This window comes from Macaca mulatta, chromosome 16 (genome assembly GCF_049350105.2).
Source record: "Macaca mulatta isolate MMU2019108-1 chromosome 16, T2T-MMU8v2.0, whole genome shotgun sequence".
Lineage (NCBI taxonomy): Eukaryota > Metazoa > Chordata > Mammalia > Primates > Cercopithecidae > Macaca > Macaca mulatta.
Window position 1 is genome coordinate 52,382,541 of NC_133421.1, and position 24,204 is coordinate 52,406,744.

Here is a 24,204-nt window from a genome sequence, read left to right on the forward strand (position 1 = left end):
CGGGATTTTTTTTTTTTTTTTTCCATTTGAGTGTAAGTTGGTTTGCATTTCCTAAACATGAGGGCATTTTCTTACATAATCATAGCACAGTTATCAGTCTCAGTATGTTTAAAATTAATAAAATACTTTACCTTCCATATGCTTGTTTTGTCAGTGGACCCGATAATGTCCTTTATAGCTATATATCCATCCCACAGAGCAGGAAACTGAGGCTCAGACTCAGACATCTAGACCTGTGGTCCAGACCCAGTACCTGTGTGCAGGGCTGGGACGTTAATCCCGATCTGCCTATAGCCCCAGCCCAAGCCAGGAGAGTGGGTGCTGTGGCCCTGTGTTACACCGTCTCCCTAGTGGGGAATGCTTAGCACTGGCTTTCAGAGGAGGTGCTGGAGCTTCTGCAAGAACGCCTTCCCTGCAGCTACTATGAGTGGCCACTCCTCCCCAATGGATCCGAAGTCCTTGCAAAGGTAAGCTCACTGCCCTGGCGTCTTTGGGGATGGTGGCTGGCAGTCTGAGAAGTACGCCAAGCTTTGGGAAGTAAGGGGCTTTTGTTTTTCCCTGGTCTCTGTACAAAAGAACCCAGTCAGCACGCGGCCTCGGGGCCCAGAGGGAAATCCAAGCGCTGGACCTGTGGCCTTGATGTAGCATCCAGGACAAGGAAAGCCTGTGTGGCCTGAAGAGGCCAGTGTCTGCAGTTTCATTTCTCATCCAAACAGGTCGTGTCTGAGACTGTTTAGTCCTCCGGGGGAGAGGCCTATTTCAATGGATAAAATTCCCCAGTGCTCAGGTATCAACCTTGACCGTCTGACTGTCTGGCTAACAGAAAGGGGAGGGGAACAGAGGGAAGAAAGGGCTCAGGAGGAGAGAATGTCCTGCAGTTTCTAGGGTGGGTACCTGTCCTTCCGTGGCGTTTCCTAATAGATGTAAGAGATCTGACCTGGTCTCGCCCCCGATCCGCTTGACCTCTTCCCCAGCTAGGTTCTGGTGGGTTCAAGGCCAACATTGTTTCTCTGAAGCCCCAAGCTGACCCTCTCCTCTGGCCATCAGGCCCTGAGCCCTGCCCAGGGAGATGGTGAAGAGGAGGGGAGATGCTACTCAAGTGTTAAGTGTCTTGCCTAGAGCCTGACAGCTACACCCATCTTGCTACTGAGGCAGGAGGGGGTGAGCCTGGCCTCCAGACACCACACGTCACACATACCTCCCCACACAGCCCTCCTTTGCCATCCAGCGGCCACAGCCTTTCTTCTTCCTGGTCACTGCTCTCTTGCCCCCTCTGCCAATCACAAGCCTTTTCTGAAGACCCCACAAAAAGCAGGACATTTTGTAAGGCTCTTGCAGGTTTATAATCAAGATTCGGGGAGACCCAACCTCAAGGAACTTGCAAAGCAAGGAAGATAAACACAAAACAAGCCCTTGATCGGGGTTCAACTCTCCTACTGTGTACCTGCACGGCACCTCGCCCTGAGTCAGCCTCATAGCAGAACGAACAGGGCCCACGGCCAAAAGACGATGAGGGGTCCTTTGTCCAACAATGACTAGGATTTGCAAGACGGCAACAAAGAGCAGAGCATTAGACCAGTGTGGGCGCCTTCTGAGGGCAGGGCCAAGCCATGGCTCAGGTCTCATACCCAGGAAGCTGGTGCTGCTGAGAGAGCTCTTGAATGAGTTGGAGAAAGAGGCTATGATGTAACAAGGAGAGGGGGTGGAACCCACCTAGGGGAGGTGGAGTGGCCCAGGGAGGGAAACGCAGGAACCTTGGCTCCCCCTCCATGTGCAGCTCCCACTTGAGATGGGCGTGTCACCATCACTCCCTGTATGACCTTCAGAGAGCCAGGTCACCTCTACTGAGTTTTAACATCTGGTCCACGGTTTCAGTTCCATCCAGTTGCTTTCTTGCCCAGGGCCAGAGGCAAGATGGATTCCCGACTAGTGTGAGTATGTGGCCGGGTGAGGGCAAGGCCTTAAGAAGCCATTAAGGGGCTGGGGGGTTGGTGAGGCAGCAATTGCATCCCTGGAAATCCTGACAGCTGTGCTGGGAAGCCCTGGTCCTTCAATCTGGCAGGGGAAGGGCCCCTAACCACTCTGCAGTCCTTTTCCCTCACTGGTTCGAGCCCTTCTGCCCTCTGCACACTCAGGTGGTCATATAGTTTGGATATTTGTCTCCACCCAAATCTCATGTTGAAATGTACTCCCCAGTGTTGGAGATGGGGCCTGGTGGGAAGTGTCTGGATCATGAGGGTGGATCCCTTGTGAATGGCTTGGGCCACCTGCTTGGTGATGAGTGAGCTCTTACTCGGAGTTGCTTAAAAATGTGTGGCACTGGCCGGGCGCGGTGGCTCAAGCCTGTAATCCCAGCACTTTGGGAGGCCGAGACGGGCGGATCACGAGGTCAGGAGATTGAGACCATCTTGGCTAACACGGTGAAACCCCGTCTCTACTAAAAAAAAAAAACAAAAAAACTAGCCGGGCGAGGTGGCGGGCACCTGTAGTCCCAGCTACTCGGGAGGCTGAGGCAGGAGAATGCCGTGAACCCGGGAGGCGGAGCTTGCAGTGAGCAGAGATCCGGCCGCTGCACTCCAGCCTGGGCGACAGAGCAAGACTCCGTCTCAAAAAAAAAAAAAAAAAAAAAAAAGTGTGGCACCTCCCTGCACTCTCTCTCTTTGGAGACCCCACAAAAAGCAGGACATTTTGTAAGGCTCTTGCAGGTTTATAATCAAGATTCGGGGAGACCCAACCTCAAGGAACTGAGGTTCCTGCTTTCGCCATGCAATGTGCCCGCTCCTACTTTGCCTCCCCCCATGAGTCAAAGCTCCCTGAGGCCCCCGCAGAAGCCCAGCGATGTTGGCACCATGCCTGTACAACCTGCCGAACTGTAAGCCAACTAAACTTCTTTCTCAAATAAATTCCCCAGTCTCAGGTATTTCTTCATAGCAACGCAAGAACGGCCTAACACAGAGAGGCTTCCCAGCTGGTCACTGTGGATACTGGAAAGTGAGCGGAAGAGACCCTCCCTTCTCCCTTCCCCAGACATCATCATCAGGCACTGTCCTTGTGGACAGGGACCAGTGTGTGGTCAAGCACCAGGAGACCTACTTGTACATGATAACTTTTCTTGTTCTACTGCAAAAAGGTCCTCAGGGATGTGGGACCCGCCCATGCAGTCTACAGAGGAAAGGGTTACTATGCAAACGGAAATGGAGCTGCCAGCTTCGGCACGGGAAGGCAGGCAGCAGGAACGTCTACTTTCCAGGACACATGCATGTTATAAATGGCCCAGACCTGTTTGCAAAAGGCATTGAGAGACCTATTAGATTTATAATCTTGACTCAGTAGGGTTACTCTGGGGAGGAAGGCATGCACTGTTTATTGAGTGCTATCCATAACTAGGCACAGCCACAACATCCTTGTGTGTGTGTGTAATTTTCATATATTACATAACATATACACATAATGGATATAAAGTACAGTGCCTGGCACACAGAAATCCTCAAAGAAAGTCCACGGTTGTCAATTCCCTCACTGCATGGAGCCTCGTTTCCTCTGTGCGATGGCCTTATCTGCCTCATAGTCACAGCAGAAAAGGACACAGAGATTCTGAGGAATGACTTGCCCAAGGTCACAAAGCATAGCCAGAATTCAATCGTAGACCCCCAGCTTCAAAACCTCTGCTCCGTCCTCTAGGTCTCTGGCTGCCAGCCCCACCCCACCCCACCGCACACAGCCTTTCCCCACACCCTCCACCCAACCCTCAAGGCCTATCTGGGTCTAGTTCACAAAGCCTTTCCCGATGCTAGCTTCCACAACTGATCTCCTCACCACTTCCAGAACTAATTTCATCCACCGTTTCCTCTGCTCAGTGTTTTAATTACAATCAGTGATGGCAAAGTGAAATAGGTCATAAACGAAAAATAAACATTAAGCATCTACTATTTACCGAGCAGGGGCTGGGTGTGGACACAGAAATGAATGTGGCTGAGATGTGGCTCTTCCCTCAGAGGTCCTCAGAATCTAGGCAATGCGTAGAGAGGAGCTGGTCCCCAGTATCACCTGAGATGCACTCCAATAACAGCAGCCCCCGCCCTGCCCAGATCTGAGAGAGGGTGCCTAGTCTGTTATACAGCAGTCTAGCCTAAGGCTAGGGCTCCTGGCTTTAAATCTCTGTTCCACTTGCTGGCTCTCTGAGCTGAAACCTGCTGCCTAACTTCTTCGCACCTCCATGTTCTCATCTCTAAAACAGTGACAGCTGTGCCTACCCCATAGGGCTCTCGGAGCTAATCCTATAAAGTGCTTGCACTGGATAAACTTGGTTGAGTCACACCTTGCCCTCTCCACATGGAGCCTAGGTGAGTGCCTTTGAAGGTGATGAAGTCAGTTCACATCTGTGTTCACTGAAATCCCATACTGGGGAGTGAAGAGGAAGAAAGAGAGCAGCAGCCTCCCCAGCACAGCAGATTCTTAGCACACAGTCATTGCCCTTCTCCCTAACCCTCCCCGCACCTGTCAGCCAGGTAGGTCCCATCTCCCTGCTTTCATCAGCAGGATGTGTAGAGAGAGCTTCCCAGGCTGCACTATTTGGGGAAAAAGCTGATGGTGGCAGCAGCAGCTGTCCTCCTTTTCATTTCTGGGAACCTGCAAGGGCATTTCAAAGTGGAAAGAAACCTCAGCCTCCAGCAGGTGCTCAGGTTCCGCCACAAGGCTGGAGGAGTGCTTACCCCAGTGCACGGTGGGCTGGGCCAGAGGCCCTGCACGGGGCCTAACTTCATTTATTTAAGAAAGGGAGAAAATAAAAGGTATGGCTTGAGCCTTCTTTTCTCGGCAGAGCAGCTGAAAGAAGAGGGCAAAGGAAGAACCAGGGACAGAACTCCCAGGCCCTGGGGAAACTAGAGTGAAACTAGAAGAGAAATTGGCAAGAGTCCAGGCAAGAGACACGCTACTCTGGGCTTGGTCTCTGCAGCTGCATACGGGCGCAGACTGTTCACGCCCTGCCTTCTGCCTAAGGAAGAGGCAGAAGAGAAGGGGGAGCAGCCCCTCCTAGTGGTCTCCATGCTCCCCTCTCATGACCCTGCGCCCTGGGGGTGAAGTAGGGGGACGCTGGTGGCAGCACGTTCAGAAAAGCCCAGAGGCACTGGGTGCTGAGACACTGAGGAGACAGACCACTGCCCTTTCTGGCCCTGCCCACACTGACATCACTAGAGGACAGATGGAGGGCAAGCGAACCACTCAGGCAACTGGGAGGCCACTCCCTGCAGGCCAAATTACTTCTGCCTAAAGAGCAACAAACATTTACCACCGAACCACCCCGCCTCCCCCAACACACTAATCACTCTGCTCTCGTTAACACAGCCTGTACACAAACAGCATGTGCACGCGCTCGCCTGTGTGATGCGTGGGGGGCAGGATCTCTCCCTCTCCCACGTAAACACCAGATTCATTTATTAAATGCCTCTCTGGCATTTCCTTTTTTGCCTTCATCCTGCTTGTTTAATATTGCATTTGACATTCTCATTTTATAAATGGCAACAGAAGCAGAATGGATGGCTAAAATTAGCTTACGAGTGAGAATGATGCTACAAATAGGATCGTGAATACAGAAACCTAGTTAATTCCACCCACATTACCCGCCCCCCTCCCCACACACAAATACACCCACCACTTTGGAGTTGTCTTCAGGGCTGAGGAGGAGCAGCTGGAGGGAGTGGGGGGTGAGCCCAATCACTGGGCACCCTGCCAGGTGGCAGGGCCCAGAAGCCGACCCTAGCCTGGGGCTGGCCTCCATGGATGGGCTGGTCACAGCACCGCAGCCCTGAGTCCAAGAGGACACTTAAGGACTCTCCTCCCTTCTTATCCTTCTGCCCTTTCTTCCCTAGAATCCCCGGTCAATCCTCCAGGTATGCCCTGGGCTGAAGGGTAGCAGGCCTGAGATCTCACTAGGCTTTGCTCTTAGAAGTGGATTTTTTTGGAACCTTCCTAAAGAATGAGTCAGGTGATGAGTAGGACTCAGCTTTTCCGGAGCCTAGACAATCACATCTCTGGGCTCCTCCTGCTTTGGGAGGTGCACCACCTCCTCTCCTAGGACCGTCCCCAGAGGCACTGAGAGTGCCTACCTCATACTCTCCATCCCTGCCCCGTAGACTTGGGACCCAGTCCTGCCCAGGTCCTGCACACTTGCATTTTACTGACTTATAATCTGCTGAGGACCTCGTTACCTGCTAACTCCATATTTTCTTGGTAAAATAATTCTAAGAATGATGACGACGATGACAGTGGTGATATCACTCTGATACAGTGTGCTATGGCCTGGCTCTGTTCCAAACCCTTATAAGTCTTGAGTGACAGCGCTCTCTGAGGTAGGCACTACCACAACCTGTTTTACAGAAAGGGGAACCACAGAGCCAAAACACGTAAGTAACTTGTCCAAGGCCACAAAGCTGGGAAGTGGAAGGGGGTTCAGCACTGAGGACTTGAGGCACCCTCTACCAGGAAGGCCTCCCTGGTTGACAGCACCCTGTTCTGACCATTGTGTCACTCCCCACCCGGGGGCTCCCCCAAAGAATGAAGGCACTGACACTTTCCATAGGCTGCTATACCCAAACTCTGTGCCTGTTTGGGGTACCCCCTTTCTACTCCAACCCTAAAAATGTGTGCTTAATAGTGAAACTGGCTGACCATTTGGCTAAATGCCTTTCATTGGACCCCTGTAGACAAGGAGCACCCTGAGTGGACCTGCTCTGAGCTAGATTAGTTTAGTCCAGGAGTCAACAAACTGTGGCCAGCAGGCCAAACCCAGCTGCCATGCGTTTTTGTAAATAAGCTTTATGTGAACACAGCCATGCCCCTTCATTTACATATTGCCTATGTGTGTGCTACAATGGCAGGGCTGAATAGATGTGACAGAGACTCTCTGGCCCTTTATAGAAAATTTGCTGGCCCCTGGCTTAGGCCCAATGGGAGAAACTTGAAGTTATCAAGGGCTGATGCCTTCAAGGCTACCCAATTACATACCCTACAACAGAACAGGCTGAGACCTCCAGGTATCAAATCAGGGCTTTACATAAGCTGCAAAAGGCAGCCCATCCTCAACCTTCTGATTTCCCCGAGGAGCAAACTGGTGCAGACAGGTAGGGCACTCGCCTGTGGTCACAGAAACACCAGCCGTGGACCTGGGATTCAGGCTCAGGTTCCAAAGCTCTCTTGGTGCCTCTAAGTGACCCAGCAGGTCCCGACTTGGGGACAAGGGCAAGTGCACCTCACTCAGGAGAATCGAGCCCTTTACCCTAACAGATGCATGCCTCATGTGTCTTCTGCAAGCAATGTTCCAAGGCCTGCACCCAAAGGGAAAGGGCATGGTGAGGGGCGGGAGCAGTCCCTGGCACTGAGAGCTTCCTCCGGGAGATCTTCGGAAATCTGGTCTCTGTTTGACCACAGAGGGAGTATGGAGTGGTGCCAAGAGCACCAGACTGGCCTGGGGGCCCAGATGCCAGGCCCAGCTTGGCCCTATTTGGCCTGGCTCCATGCTCCCTTCATTCCTAAGTCCCTTCCTTCTGATGATGGCTGGTCTATTTATGACCCACAACTCCCACATTATCTGTCATTAGCAGTGGCCCTTGCCTGGTGCTTCTCAGACTTTAATGTGCACACCAATCACTGGGGATTTGTCAGCATGCAGATTCTGACTCTGTAGGTCTAGGGTGGGACCTGGGACTCTGCATTCCTAACCAGCTCCTAGGGACTGCCGAGGCTGCTGGTACATGGACCACACCTTGACTACCAGCATCCAGACCTCTCATTCCAAGACAAGGGACAACCAAAGTAGCTGTATCCATGAATTACTTAGCAAATTTCTATAAATCCTATCACCTTAAAGGAGTGAGAAAAAGGACTATTTAAAGCAGGGGTGTAGCCAGGTGCAGTGGCTGACACCTGTAATCCCAGCACTTTGGGAGGCAGAGGCAAGGGGATCACTTGAGGCCAGGAGTTCTAGACCACCTGGCCAACATGGCGAAACCCTATCTCTACTAAAAACACACAAAAAATTAGCTGGGCGTGGTGGCGCATGCCTATAATCCCAGCTACTCAGGAGGCTGAGGCATGAGAATCACTCAAACCTGGGAGGCAGAGGTTGCAGTAAGCCAAGATCGTGTCACTGCACTCTAGCCTGGGTGACAGAACGAGACCCTGTCTCCAAAAACAAACAAACAAACAAACAAACCAAAAAAACAGCAGGGGTGTCCAATCTTTTGGCTTCCTTGGGCCACATTGTGGAAGAATTGTCTTCAGTCACACATGAAATACACTAACACTAAAGATCGCTGATGAGCTTTAAAAAAAAAAAATCTGCAAAAAAATCATAATGTTCTAAGAAAGTTTATGAATTTGCATTGGGCTACATTCAAAGCCATCCTGGGCCACATATGGCCCGTGGGTCATGGGTTGGACAAAGTTGATTGAAAGTAATCCTGTAGTAGTATTTGTATGAAGCAAATAAAAACTCTTCTTGATATTCACCCATCATATAAATCCATATTTTTCAAATATTAGGTTTGCCTAAATGGGCAGCAAGGCATAATGAGAAGAACAGAGGGTTCGGAGCCAGAATGATACAGGTTCAAATCCCAGCTCTGCCCCTTAGAACTGTCCCACCACAGGAGATCCACTGCTACTGAGCTCTAGTGAACCCCTCTGTAAAATGAGATGAGGACCCCAGCTCAGGATGTTGTGAAGACAAAAGGAGACAGTGCGCACGTAAAGCACGGTCCCAGTGCCTATAAGCACCGATTCCTTCCTGTTGAATCAGGTGTGAGGAAATGCTCTACTCAAGATGCCCTCGTCCCAAGCATCTTTCAGGCTGTACCCACGCTCTCACCCAACGAGGGTGGTGATGGCTCCCCAACATCATTTCAAGTTCTAGGCTGTACTAGGCCTCTGCGGATGCCTGGAGGTGGCTCTTGTCAATTCTCACCTCCCTTCCTGCTGCTGCCCGGCTCGTCAGGAGGCCACCTGAAGGCTGGGCTCTGGCGACTCATCAAGCAAGTGTCGCTGCTGCTCAGGGGCTGCTTCAATCAGGGGGACGCTACGGGAGGCATCATTAGCTGCACCCGCACTGGGGCACACAGAGTAGCCAGGGAGGAGCCCCTCTCTAGCGGGTCACGAGGCGGCTCTGTGCATGCATTTGTGTGTGTTTATTGATAAAGAGCCACATTTGCATTTCACTCTGGCTTGGAGAGCTTGTGGGTTTGGCCCTGAGCTTGGATGGCAGTCAACTCCTGGCCCATGCTTGTCACTTATCTGTGCTTGTGGCAGTGGAGGAAGAGGCATGGAGATCTGGGACCTGTAAAACCCAAGCGTGGTTCTTCTCCCTAGCTGGGAATCTGGCTTGTCTCCTCCGCTCTTCTACTAGGATAACGTGGAACCGCATAGGCCACAACAGAGCTGACTGGGAAAGGGCGGTCAGTGGCGGAGGGCCTGCAGCCCAGCCAGAGAGCCTTGAAAGTCCCTTTTGGCCTGAAGAGGGCACACAGCCTGATAGGTACAAACATGAGCTCTGGAGTATAGCTTTCTGGGCTTGAATTCTGGGGCTGCCATTTGCTGACCATGTGACCTTGGGCAAACTGCTTAACTTCTCTCTGCCTTGCCTTGCCAATCTGTAAATGCGTATAATGATTGAAGAGTAAGTGAAAATCAAATGAAATAAGATGCATGATGCATAAAGTGTTTAGCAGAGTATGTAGTTTGTACCACGCAACGTCAGCTACTTGTGGGATCTTTATGTGCGAAAGGGTGTCATGTGGGGTCTTTCTGGGCATCCTCCTGCCGCCGCCTCTGGAGATGACCTCCTTAAGGCAGGGCCTACATGGGGAATGAAGGGAAGGGTTCCTGTGATCCCCACTTCCCAAAGACTGTTATCCTGGTCTCCTGCAGAGTAGAACGACTCATTCCCGCTCCTGGCCCTTCTGCATGGTAGAGAAGGACCTCCATTTAAAAAAATGCCCAGGAAGCGACTCCCCAACCCAATTAGATGGGAGATGGCTTTAGGAACTATAAAGTGCCTCACAGACATGTGGTCCTTCAGTGAATCCTTTATTTAGTCCACAATTATTTATATAGGGTCTCCTAAGTGCCAGGCACAGAGATTGAATCAGAAGACCTGGACTCCAGTCCTATGTCTGTGACTAATCTGCACTAAGACCTTTCCTATCTGCGAATATCAAAAACTCATGGCTCCAGTATGTACCGGGGGGGCAGCTATCTGCCACTTTCTGCCAAATGCCCAGAAAGATCGCGAGGGTTTGAGGAGATGGGTCTGTGGTTTCACAGCACAGTCCTGTTTATGAAACACTCCTATACACGTTCTAACAATCATCTGTGTTCCTGCTTGGCAGTCTTCGAGTTTTCAGTTTTTCCGGATATCTCATTTGAATTCTGTCCATAGACCAGTTTAAACTCATTTCCCTTTCTTTGGGCCTCAGAAGTAGAAACCAGTATCACAAAAACCAAAACAATTCAGGATTCAGGCTTCTCTTCCAACACCCTTTAAATTCCATCCTTCTTCAGAGGAGGGGAACTGGCTGGAGAAATACCTCTCAATGACAGCACGTGGATGATGGCAAGGATGATGGCAAGAGCTAACACGGATCAAGCTTGCACCCTGTGCAGACACTGTGCTAAGCCCTTTGCTCATGGTATGTCACCCAGTCTCTAACAACCCAGTGAGGCAATATCATTACCAGCCCTGTCTTTCTGGAGCTCAGCAAGGCCCAGAGTTCTCCTCCAAAGTCCTCTCCCAGGGCCTCTAAACTCCCCACCTTGGAGCTCACAACTGTTGGGCTGTGCTGGGAACATGGACCAACACCTCCAAAGCCTGTGATCCTAATCACTCTGCCCCCACTTCTTCCTCTTGTCTACTTCCATCTTTACTCATTCTCTTGAAGAACAAGTACTAGCCCCAGATTCAAAGGCAAACACAAACCCTTACACTAAAAACCCGGTTACGTGCACCTGACATAGTCAACCTCCACCTGGGTGGGAAAGAAGGCGATAAATATGAAATGGGAAAATGGCTGCAAACTTCTTTGGCTTCAAGCCAGCCCCCATGGGTTCTTTTTCTGGGGCAGAAGCTCTACTTCCTGATTGCTGCCCAGGTCATCTGGGGATTCACGCTCCCACCCCCAAGCTCCAACAACTGTCTATACAGTTCCTTTGGCACCAGTAAGCTCAAGACCTATGCTCCTTCACTCTCTGGGTAGCCTGGGACCTATCCCCTGAGGCTCAGTTTCCCAAGATAAAACCTTTCCCCATCTGTGTCTCAGGTTCATTTCAAAGCCTGTCAACAGTGAAGGGCTACACATACGCATTCAAGGTGACACACGGAGCAACGTCTTTCTGGTCTACATCTGGCCTCTCCTGATGAACCCTTAAGCCTTGGCAGGACAGGAATGGCATCTGCTGCCTCTTCTATTCCCCACTGCCCACTGCCCAGCAGCCTTAGTGGAGCCTGTCAATGGCGCGCTCTGGCTAGGATAAACAAGGTATCTGGGACTGGATGCAAGTTTCATTTAAGTCCTCTGTCTCTCTCATTTTAAAAACAGCTAATACCCGTCAGGCGCAGTGGCTTATGCCTGTAATCCCAGCACTTTGGGAGGCCGAGGCAGGTGGATCACTTGATGTCAGGAGTTTGAGGTCAGCCTGGCCAACACAGTGAAACCCCGTCTACCAGAAATACAAAAATTAGCTGGGTATGGTGGTGCACACCTGTAATCCCAGCTACTTGGGAGGCTGAGGCAGGAGAATTGCTTGAGCCCGGGAGGCAGAGGTTGCAGTGAGCCGAGATCACACCACTGCACTCCAGCCAGGACAACAGAGCAAGACTCTGTCTCAATTAAAAAAATAAAAATAAAAATAAAAATACCAAGTGGTAGCCTACCAAGATAAAAGTACCAACTGTAAACTTGCGCTGACAGTTGGGGAGCAGAGAAAGCCTATGAGGGGACCTGTGTTATTCCTACACACTTATCTCCCTCCTACCATTTTAATGTCTGAGCTGATGCCTCCAACATACAGTATGCAAAAAAAGAGTATTTTCATTTCAGATGCATATGATGGCAAGGAACAATATGAACAATATTATTTTAGTGCCCTGGGAAAAAATTAGCAAGTCAAATATTGAATCAGGCCTGTAGCACCACATGCTAAGCAGATTGCTTTGATCTTATCCACACTAAAAGCTCTATTATTGAATTTAAAGTTGGTGAACACATATCAGACCAATATACAATGCATGTCTGAATGCATGTTTCAGAAGCAAGAAATGTTTTGACAAAAGGAAGAAAATATTAAAGTTACAGCGGCAATTGAAACACAAATTTGCCCTCCCTCTTCTCTTGAGGCTGGAGGCTCTCATAGCCAACCAAAATGTTTTTGCTCCGAAGGACCTGCTGATGGTTCCAGAAACACCTGCTGAGCTTCTGTTTTTCTGGAGCCAACAAAGAAGGGAATTTTCACCCCCCACTCAATCTGAAGAAAGGAGTTTGAGACTTTGAGTGCGCAAATGCTATGCATGATATGGCACCCTCTGGTGGCCACTGATCTGGGAGGCCTACATGACTTCCCAAACTTCCAGTAATCCAACCTTCCTTTCTTTTGAGGCTGCTGTGGCAGAAAAAAGAACTTTAAAGAGCCAAAGAGAGGGAAGGAAGCAACTGATCAAGAGGGCAGAAATTAATTGATGGCAAGGGAGGGAATGTTAATTTTCCAGCAGGACCCAAAGAGAAAAACAGTTTGGTGCAGTAAACTTCCTGTCTAGGATATACCCCTCAAAAGCTGCACAGCAAAAGAATATCCTAAGCCAGGTGTCAGCAAGTTACGACTCACAGGTCAAATCCAGCCCCTCTGTCTGTTTTTGTAAAGTCCAAGAATTAAGAATAGTTTTTAACTTTTTATTTTATTTTTATTTTTTTGAGACAGGATTTCGCTTTGTTGCCCAGGTTGGAGTGCAGTGGTGTGATCATGGCTCGCTGCAGCCTCAACCTCCCAGGGTCAGGTGATCCTCCCACCTCAGCCTCCCGAGTAGGTGGGGCTACAGGCACACTGCGGCCCACTAATTTTTTTTTTTTTTTTTTAAGAGATGAGGTCTGGCTATGTTTCCCAGGCTGGTCTTGAACTCCTGGCCTCAAGTGATTTTCCTGCCTTGGCCTTCTAAAGTGCAGAAACTATAGGTGTGAGCCACCATGCTTGGCCTGGTTTTTACATTTTAAGTGGTTAAAAAATTAATATTTTGTGACCTGTGAAAAGTATATAAAGTTCAAATTTTGGTGTCCATAAACAAAGCTTTATTGAAACACAGCCCCACTCCTTCATGTATGCATTGCCTATGGACTCTACTCAGCAGAACGGGGTAGTTGCAGTCAGCTGTATGGCCTGCAAAGATGAAAATTTCACGACTTGGCCCTTTATAGAGTTTGTCCACCTCAGTATGAAACAACTGCTACTGTTCACAGGACCAGACCCCGAGCATCTAGCCCCTCCCCACCCCTGCCCAGCCCAGCCCGATGATGGGCTGGAGCAGTCTGCAAGACGGGGTGTGTACGTAGAGGAAGGGGGCGTTCCATTTCAGCACAACCCCTACACACTTACCATTTTATTATTGATTTCATGGAAATGAATCTCACAGACTTTCTCCACAACATCTTCATTCTCAAAAGTGACAAAGCCAAACCCTAAAGGAAAAGAGAGAGAAGAAAAAACAAAGAGAGGTGGGGTGAGTTCAGTTCTGGCAGGCCCACGTTTTTCTCTGACATCCTGAGGTCTTGACAGCCTCCCGGTCTGGGGGTAGGTGGGCGGATCCTTGGGAGGGCCTTGAGGTTGGAGGCAATGATTTCTAATTTGTACGGAGCACCCTTCCGACAGCGAGGAAAAGTTAATGATTTCACCCACATGCAGCGGGCACTGTGTGGTTTACATTTGCCCCGAAGCAAACAAGAAATTTACTTGTCTGTTATTTACAAGGGTCAGAGCCCCGCGGCTCCGTGCGCCGCAGCAGGCGGGTGGGCTAACGAGAGCCTCGTGGATCACTGCGGGGCCACGCTTGCCCTTTCCGCGAGCAGCCCTGGCCAGCCCTCGGGTCGGCCTCCAGACGGAGGCGGTTATTTGTCCTTTTCTTCCTGAATTACTTCCTCTAATACCTCATCAGGACATCCTGAGGCCTGGAAGAAACTATTAAAAGTTTCAGGCCTCTGTTCCGCGCAGGCATCCTTTTTCTACTGCTGCTTCAAAAGCGCCGTGGATTTGGGGCAGTTTAAGACTGTTTGATGCCTGCTGTCAGCCCGTCAGCTATCCACTGTATTTACTCGGCTGGAGACTGGCTTTGCTAGACAAGCTGCACTGAAGAATTTTGGCAGGCGACTGCTGCTCAGTATCCTCAGTTCCTCTCCCTACCCTCCTGCCCCTTTCTTTCTTCTCCTCCTGCCTCTGACAGCGTTTCCAGCATGTGGCCCCATCTGTGACCCCACTCAGTAAGTGCTGCTTTACCACGTGGCCCCACGCAGGGTTGCACCCTCCTTGGATGGGATGCAGCTGCCACGTGGTAGCACTAACATGGCGAGGGAGTACAGGCAGTGGGGGCAGACACACTGATGGGGAGACTGAGACCTGGCTTCCAGTTCTCACTGTGCATCTACTTTAGGTTTAGTCTGGGGAAGCCCCTTCCCCTCTCTGAGCCTCAACTTTTGCATCTGCAAATGAAGGTGGTAGAACTGGACCCTGGGTTTCACACCTCCTGTCACAACCCAAATCAGGATTCGCAAGGCTGTCTGCTGCCATCTGAATGTCTGTGGCCACCCCCCACTGCCCCCCACATCCCCCACCCAGATTCATGTTGAAATCCAAACTCTCAATGTGATGGTATTAAGAGTTCGGGCCTTTGGGAGGTGATGAGATTGTGAGGATGGGGCCCTCATAAATGGAATTAGTGCCCTTACAGAAAGACACTAGAAAGCTTGTTTTTTTTCTCTACCATGCGAGGATGCAATAGGAAGGCAGCTGTCTGTACACAGGAAGGGGGCCCCTCCCAGAACTGACCGGGCTGGCACTCTGCTCTTAGACGGCCAGCTTCCAGAACTGTGAGAAATACACTGTTTTTCATAGACCTTGGTACTTCCTTATAGCCGCCCCAACTAAGACACTCTTCTCCCGAAAGGTACGAACCTGGCTGAACACTAAACTAGACACAACAAGCAGGAAGACAAAAACTGAATGGCTGTTCTATCACAATTATATTATGATAATTGTGTTTCCAGTCAATGAGTAAAATACAGATGCTTCCTTTTCAAGCTCTCTGTCTATTTTGGGTCTCTGCAACACAGGACAGAGAGGGAATTTCTCGGGTCCCTTCTGACTCTCCTGCATCCAACTCTAACACCACCTTCTTCTAAGGAACACCAGGAAACGGGGAGCTGATAGGTGGAGCTCCTTTAGCATAGCTCCTGCAGGGACTAGCAGATTCTTCGGTACGAAAATAAAAAAGGCTACCCTCTGCTCTCAAACCATTTCCAGTAAAACAGAAGGCTAGGACCACGAAACACAGCAATCGCGATCTTTATTATGCCATTTGCTACCACCACACACCAAATAGTGGGCCAATGCTCCCAGCATACACAGTCCCAGCATACATAAGGCAGCATCAGACATACCATGAAGTGGACATGAGTGTCTGCTGGAGAGGCTCAAAGATGGCAAGTTTCTCCCAGTGTCACCCAGTAAAAGCTAGGTTCTCAGTCACCTCAGAGGCCTGAAGCAGACATCCGACATGATACGTTGTTTGAAATGCCGTCCAACAAAAAAACCTTTGACCAGGTTTATACCCCCTGCCCGCTAAACCAGGTCCTTTGAGAGAAAGCTACTGGGAACACTATCCTATACCCTCTCTTTGGGCATCTCCTTCTCCTTGCCCTTTGGTCTCACTGATCATTGCAGAGCTGGAGAAGAGCCGCAGCAACACCGTCCCCACGCCACTTCTCTTTGGGCTTTGGCGTATTTGTTCCCCAAGCGCTGCTTTAAGTGCTTTCAGTTTCCTGCGGGCGTTCAGCTCACCCTACCGGGGTACATGTCAGGAATTCTGGGTTGGGAGGAGCCTTAAAAACATCAGGTTAAAACTCCCACCCAGTCAAGGACCCTTGGAGCACTCAGCCAGGGACTTAATCTTTTTGGTTAATCCCCTTCACCCACCCCCACCCTCCTAGGGCCCAGATCTCAACCGGCCCCAGGAGAATGGATTAAGAGCCAGCGCCCTCCTGAAATTCCACAGGGAGGGAGGGGCGGCACTGCAGAGGCCGCGGAATTTGGCCAGCGTGACTTCAAGCCAGAGCACCCTGCAAGAGGGTGACGCTGGGGTCTTGTTCTCTGAGGGTCCTCAGGATGGAACAGGGTCCCTAACACACACTAAGCGCTGAGTGAGTGACTGAATGAGCCTTTTCTGCTCCTCCAGGTTCTGAGCATCTTGCTGATCCACTTGAGTCACTGCTTTGCCTCAAGACTGATTCCGCTCTTCCTTCTGCATTTACCAGCTGCCACCTGTGCTAGGCATTGTGAAGGACGCCGAGATCAACAAGGCAATGGCCCTCTGCTTGCACAATTCACAAACAGGCACGAGTCAGAGGATCTCACGCAGGGAGAGCCTCTCCCTCCCATTCCTCACTTCCAGCCTGCAGGGCACTCTGGGTCTCATCTGTCTTTGAAGGTCACCCCTCTGCTCCAGCCCCCAAGCCCAGGCACCTTGCAAATAAAACAAGCCAGGATAGGCCAGTTTTCAAGGAACCTCACTGCTAATTAGGACAAGTGTAGCAGGTTGAATAGTGGCCCTCCAAACATACATCCATGTCCTAATCCCTGGAATTTATGAATGTGACCTTATTTGGAAAAAGAGCTTTTGCAAATGTAATTTAATTAAGAATCTTGAGAAGAGATTATCCTGGATTTAGGGTGGACCCTAAATCCAATGACAGGTGTCCTTAAAAGACAAACAGGGGATATTTGAGACACAGAGAAAGAGAAGAAGGCCATGTGAAGACAGAGGTAGGCTGAGAATGGAGTGGTACCGCCACAAACCAGGAACACCTGGAGCCTTGAGACGCTGGTCTTCCAGAAGGCAAGGAACGACTGTCTCCCAGAACCTTTGGAGGGAGTGCAGCGCTGGCTTCCAGAACTGTGAGACAAGAAGTTTCTGTTGTTTTAAGCCACCAGGTTTGTGGTAATTTGTTATGGCAGCCACACAAAACGAATACAGCAAGGTTCTAGGTTTCAGCCACCCCCATATCCCACACAGGGGGGCCGCACACGACCTCCTCCTGCCAGGCCTGCTTACTTGGCCAATCATGCTGCTCTGGACTGAAGGCAGGAGAGAGTGGTTGAATGAGAAAAACCTGTTCTGGCTATGGGGCGAGAGCATGAAGTCAGTGCCACCAGTGAAGGGCACCGCTCCACGAGCCAGAGGACAGCCTGGTTTAAGGCCACCTTGCAGCTAAGCAAACACACTTGATCCTAGAATACAGGCCAGAGTAAGTCAAGTCACCATGGCAGGCCATGGCTGAGTTCCCTTCCATGGGAGCTGCTTTCCTGCTGCAAACCAACTCCTTCCTGGGCCACTGCACAAATCACCTCCATACCATTCCGGACTCTCTGATGCCCCAGTTTCCCACTCTGAGATGGGAAGAAGGGCGACTGAGCTAGGAGACAGGAATTAAAATGCAGACTGTTGCACCGGGAAGGGTCGGGGCAAGACTCAGGGCATCATTTCAAATTCTGACTCTGATATTCTCCCTGCTGGTCCTTTTCCTAACCCCACAGGACTCAAAATTCAAGTATCACAAAAATGATTTTCCTGATTAGAGGAGATAGCCTGGATTTCAAGCCTGTGTACCCTGAATGCATAACAATTCAGCGATGCCAAGACTCATTTGCCGTATTTTAAAGACCTATATCATTTCAACATCTCTGTCTGTTTGGCCCGAGCACAGAAAACAAACTTGATTATGTCTAAAATATTTATTTATTCCATTTGGGGAAAGCAAAGAAGCAACAGAACACTTAATTATCAATAAGTGTTATTCCTTAACATATAATCATTTTTATTTCACAGATGCATTAGCATTTACAACAAATTAGTAACTTAGTGGTGAATAACCCCCAAAATGAATTAAAATGAGCAGTGGAGGACAAAAACAATGGGGTCAGAAATTTGGGATAGAGTGATGGGTGGGAAAAATCCTTTTGAAATAAGTATTTTACTGTGGTGAAAATACACCTAACATAAAATTTACCATCTTAGCCTTTTTTTTTTTTTTTTTTTTTTTGAGACAGAGTCTTGCTCTGTCACCCAGGTTGTAGTGCAGTGGTGCAATCTCAGCTCACTGAAACCTCCACCTCCCGGGCTTGTGCGATTCTCCTGCCTCAGCCTCCCAAGTAGCTGGGACTACAGGTGCACGCCACCACACCCAGCTAATTTCGTATTTATAGTAGAGACGGTATTTCACCATGTTGGCTGGGCTGGTCTCGAGCTCCTGACCTCAGGTGATTGCCTGCCTCAGCCTCCCAAAGTGCTGGGATCATAGGCGTGAGCCAATGTGCTCGGCCATTGTAGCCATTTTTAATCACACAATTCAGTGGCATTAAGTACACTTAAAATGCTGTGCAGTCATCACCAGTATCCACCTCCTGACCTTTTCTGTACCCATTAAATAACTTCCCATTTCCCCCTCCCCCAGCCTTAGTCACCTCTATTTTACCTTTTTTTTTTTTTTTTTTTTTTTTTTTGAGACAGGGTCTCAGTCCTCTGTCACTTAGGCTAGAGTGAAGTAGAACAATCTTGGCTTATCGCAGTCTCAATCTCCCAAGCTTAAGCAATCCTCTTATCTCAGGCTGTCAGGTAGCTGAGACTACAGGTGTGTGCCACCATGCCTGGCTAATATTTTGCAATTTTTTTTGTAGAGATGGGGTTTCACCATGTTACCCAGGCTGGTCTCAAAACTCCTGGGCTCAAGTGATCCTCCTGCCTCAGCCTCCCAAAGTGTTGGGATTACAGGCATGAGCTACCACACTGGCCTATATTTTACCTGTTATGACTATAAATTTTCCCATACAAGTGGCATCATACACTGTATGTCCTGTACTGTTGTGCCTGGCTTGTTTTGACATAGGTTTTCAAGGCATCATAGTCTTTTGAACAGTCTACTGGATGTACAGGGGATTTGGGAGAGCTGGAGGACAGGGAGTCGTGATTATTTCCTTCTCATTGTCCTAAAAGAGGGCCCCACAGAGAGTCAGAAATGGAGCCTCATGAAGGCCCATCAAACTGAGGTGTAGCAATCGGGTAAAAGATACACACAACTATCTTCACTCAGCAAGGGGCCAGATAAGCTGTGTGCCCCCAGAGAGTCCCTTTGCCTCTCTGGACCTCTAAAAGAAGCAGGCAGAAGCAGGGGTCCTGCTCCAGCCCCTGGCAGGATGAGGGCTCTAGTCCACGGTGAGTCTGTGAGGGCTGGCACTGCATCGGGGCCCTCTGGGTTACCCCTGTGAACATCCACTGCTCCCTTGCTCGTAAGAACCAGAGAACTCCTCCCCGGGTATTTAAACTCACTCAAGCCCCCACCCAGAATGGCGAGGAGATCCAGGGACTGACAACCAGGGGAGGTGGGGGAAACAAAGGGCCAGAACTTGGGGGACAAGAGACTAGTTCACCAAATTGGCATCAGCAAAGTGGCACCTGCCCCCCCTCTCCTAAAGCCCCCACCTTAACACTGCACCCTACACTTCCAAGGAGCTCCAGAAGTCAGCAAAGCTGGGACAAAGAAGGTGATGGGAAGGTTAACCTTAAACACCAGTGGTTTAAAAATGGGTATTAATAGGGTAGCAGTTGACAGGGAGCATTTAAAAATGAAATTCTAGCATACTCTTGAATGAAGCTATTATTAGAAACTAATAAGTGCGTGCTATTTAAGAGATAAGCATTTAACAGTCAAACCTTTTCCTCCTCTTTTATCCAAATGAACAAAACTAAATATTCATCTGAATAATACAAGGCTACAAAAAAAAAAAAAAAAAAAACCACATACACAGAAGAAGAAGATCGAAATCTGAAAACAAGATACCTCAAAATTAAAATGACCTGCTCCAAATGCAGTCACCGAGGAACATCGACAGTTAACTTACAAGAGAATTTTTTTTAGGTCAGAGAGAGAAAGATGGGAACAGCCTCCTCCTAGCCTCAAAAATAATTTTCTTCTCTTATCATATAGGTCAATGAACACCAATAGGCAATCATGTAGTATCTAACGCATCTTCAGTGAAAATCAATGCAAGTCATGAGTTAACACACTTGGTTAATGGAGAAAAAAAATGAGGGAAGAAAAAACCCCAGATTGTCAAATTTATTCTGAGTATCCCATGAGAAATTAAAGGTATGTGTACTTAAGAATATTTATAACTCATGCAACTTCCCTCTCTTGCTAATAACCCAGTATTTGGGGAAAGCAATATTCATGGTTTGCTTCCAGCACACACGAATCCCTTGGGTTTGTGCGTGGGGAGCACTTTCTGGTTTGAAAATCCTTTTCATCCATCATCCTACCTGGTCCCCAAGGCAACTCTGCGAGAGGCAGGGCAGGCTCTGCTACTGTCAATGTGCTCAGTTGCGCTGCACAGTTCAGTGACTCATCCATCGTGACATGGCCACTAAACCATGTTTAGCAGGAGCTGAACCCAGGAGTGGTACCCCAAGTTGCTGTCATACTCCCTGCTACTTTTCTGGAGCAGACTGTCAGGGTCTTCTTTGGATCAGTAAGTGTTCAGGGCTGGATTTGGTAGCCATATGGCTCAGAGACTGTGAGAGGGGCCGACCTGGCAAGGAGGCATGGTGGTCTGCTTGCATCGTCACAAGTCAAGTCCCAGTTGGCTGTGTGTCCATTGGCAACCCCACGCCTCAGGCTGTCCCCAGCCCCAACGTGGAACATTTTTAGGTCACCTCCACGACCTGTGACAGGTTTGGCAAGTCAGCTGTCCTGCAACCCTAAACTTGGAAGGTCTGAGGCCCCACCTGGAAGCACGGAAGAGATAAGTAGTGTGCACAGATGCACGGCAGGCATGGGTAGGTGGCATCACATGGCTTGGCTTTGCTTGAAGAAAAATATAACTCAGAAGATCAATATGTTCCAAGGAGAAAAACAAGCTACCTTTTCAAAAGCAGCAGCATGTTTCTGATTACTGGCTGCCATGTTGGGAAATCACTGCACGACAGCTTGGTTTCAGTGAGAGCCAGTTGGGGTTGCCATTAGAGGTTCCTGGGCATTTTCAGACACTAGGTATTGGGAAAGGGTGGGTGACGATCAGGCTGTGTGTGCTTTCACACCCAGGTGCCAATGTGGACTCTATAAGGTGGGAAGGGCTAGGATTCCTTCCATTACAACTCACATCTGTTTCCCAAAGGCGGTTATTGAGGATCAGTCCACATTCTAATAATAACGTTAAAAAGAGAAAGCTCATCTGCCCTTACCGAGCAGCCACTCTGTAACTCAATCTTCACCCCCAGCCCCACCCTGGGGAGCATGAATAGAAATGATCGTTCCCACTTTACAGATGAAGAACTGAGGCCCCGGTGGGACCTTGTGTTCTCTCCCCTGCAGCCCACCTTCTTCATATGAAGGCAGACTGTTCCATACTCATCAACTCCTACCTTGTCCAACAACTGCACCCCTGAACCCTGTCCCTGCCATGTTTCCCTGTAAGAACATCTATGAAATAGGCAAAAGCCCTCGGTCCTCACAACCCAGCAGACGGAGGGCAAGGAGAGAGTGGGGAAAGATGTGGTCATCCACTCCAGCTCTCTGTTGGCTTCCCCTGCACCCTGAAGTATCTGATTTCTTAAACGTAAGAGCAGGGAAGGAGGCACTGGGGATTTTCAGAGATACACAGCAAAGAAGACCTTCACACAGAAAAACAGCTAGACCATCTCCTAAGCCAGTCTAACTAGGATGAGCACAGCAGAGTGACTTCTCTGAACCTTTCCAGACCCCCAACTGCAGATGTACCTGAAGTAGGACTGGGATGCCAGACTCGATGCTAGAGGTCTCTTTGCAGCAAACTGGCTCTCAAATGACTCAGCTGCCCTGGAGGGATGGACAGAGAAGTGCTCACTTCCCTAGCCTTATTAAGAAGAAAGAAAAGGGGCAGGCAGGCTGACCTGAGCTGCACACAGCACCCAGCCTCGGGGATGGTTAAGAACAAAGACTTCAGGTCAGGAGGCCATCAGAGGCAGATACTTGAGACTGCTCTCCTGGTGGCCAGTAAACAAGCCCATGATGGATTCGAGGGGTCTGCGGGCATGCCCTCTTAGCACAGCCCTCCCTCCTCCCCCATATCCTTCTTCCTCCCTCACCCCAGAATAAGCAGCCTCCCTTTGGGGTCCCTTCTGAACTGGCCCTCCTTCTCTGCCATGTCCCCATCCCCTCCAGGGTGGCATCGCAGCCCCTCCACTGTGGCATCCTTCATGCACCTGCTTCCTCGTTTACACCAGTAGTTTGGCAGCTGGTTGCTGTAAACTATAATAAAATGCCTTTCCAAAAATGAAGGAATGTGACCAGACACGCCAGACATCATGATATTAAAGCCGTGTCAATTAATTTCTCCCCCTGCTTGATAAACGAGCCCCATTCCATCTCTTAATAATGAGGAGAGAAACAAGAAAAGTTGACACTTAGTTTAATTTATTTTCTCAACTTGCCTGGTCATATTTCTTTCTGCCTTGCAGAGCTGGCTGGGGCTGCGGGGAATTACAAGTGGCTCGAGCACAGGCAAGGCAGAGATCGGCGTGAGTCGACACCGGTCTCCTTTATTCCCCAACACGCTTAATCAGGAGGGGGAAAGTGACTTAGTGAGCCAGCTCACACCTGCGCCTCTGCAGCCACCTTTGGGGCTGGGAGGAGTTGGGTGGGGGGCGGGGAGTGATCTCAGGTGTGTGAGGAATCAGATAACAGAAATGGCACTATCAGATTTCCAGTCTAGTTCCATGGAACTGCACAAGACTGCATTCCCTAAATTAATATTAAGCTACATTGGCGGCTTTTGCCAGAGGGGAGCCAATTTCTCAACTGGAAAGGTGCTTTTCTTTCTTTTCAGCTCAGGGATGTGCTGGCCAACCCTTGACCTTGAAATGTGAGGAGAACCCTTCTAAAAGTCAGATGCCAACCATGAACCACCAAGTGTTTCATTAGGCTTTAGTTACAAAGTTTTTTTTCAGTTGGCCACCATAACCTGGTGACCATTTATTTATGGACACTCCTAGACAATATATCAAGGTGGGGGTGAAGGCCAAGTGTGCTCCTAGACCAATGTTTCTGGGTGTGGTCCTGCAGCAGAATCTCTCATGGGGGAAGGGCTTGTCAAAAATGCAGATCCCTGGGCTCTGCCGGCTCCTAACATGGTCTCAGTGGGTGTCGCCCAGGAACCGCGTTTTTACCCAGGTCTCTGGCAATTCTGATGCTGATGCAAGCCTGACTCTGCCCTATGCTTCCCAATTCAGGACAAGCTAAGTGGAGACCATATGGTAAAAGAGAATCCAGAACTCTCTACAGGAAAGAGAATTTTGAGGACCTCTTACATGAAGTGGGAAACTTTTTTTTTTTTTTTTTAAGAGATGGGATTTTGCCATGTTACCAGGCTGCTTTCGAACTCCTGGTCTCAAGTGATCCTCCCATTTTGGCCTCCCCGAGGGCTGGGATCGCAGGCATGAGCCACCGTGCCCCTCAATAACGCTGTCTTTAAGAAGCCTCTGAAATCCAAGGCAGACCAGGGAAAGACAAAGCTGTTTTCTCCCAGGTCCAGGAACCTGTTCACACTAAAGTGTAAATGACAGATCCTGCTTCCACTCCCAGAGGTATGGGCAGGTTGCCCGAATCAAATCCTTATGCGAAAGCAATTAAGTTCCACTTTAGAATTTCAAACAGGCATCAGGCACTAGGAGATTTTTTTTTAACTGATGGGTGCACCTCCCTGAGCTTGTGAAATTAGACAAATGTTTACAGAGCTGCATTTTATAAGGACAGACGGGGTGGGGGCATCCTAAAAAGAACCACCCAGGAGGGAAGAAAGGGAGGTTAGAAGGGAAAAGAGAGAGAGAGAGAGAGGGAGACCTCTAACCATCCTCAAACCATTTTTCTAAGAGAG

At 49.5% G+C, this 24,204-nt stretch overlaps 1 protein-coding gene and 1 long non-coding RNA gene across 21 annotated transcripts in view; one reads left to right on the forward strand and one right to left on the reverse strand.

Annotated features, from left to right (window-relative positions):
- The window catches only part of MSI2 (musashi RNA binding protein 2), a 433,576-nt gene that overhangs the window by 75,662 nt on the left and 333,710 nt on the right, over positions 1 to 24,204 (reverse strand). For all 20 annotated transcript variants that reach the window (XR_003723736.2, XR_013406457.1, XM_077970994.1 and 17 more), the window contains one exon: positions 13,630 to 13,712. Coding sequence is in view for 18 of the 20 variants with exons in the window: in XM_077970994.1 (XP_077827120.1) it covers positions 13,630 to 13,712 (83 nt within the window). In the remaining 2 variants the exon portion in view is untranslated. The remainder of the gene's footprint in view (positions 1 to 13,629; positions 13,713 to 24,204) is intronic.
- Positions 1,780 to 9,683, forward strand: LOC144335546 (uncharacterized). Its single transcript, XR_013406476.1, has 3 exons — positions 1,780 to 1,931; positions 4,238 to 4,343; positions 8,539 to 9,683. It is a non-coding gene; the product is annotated as an uncharacterized LOC144335546 (long non-coding RNA).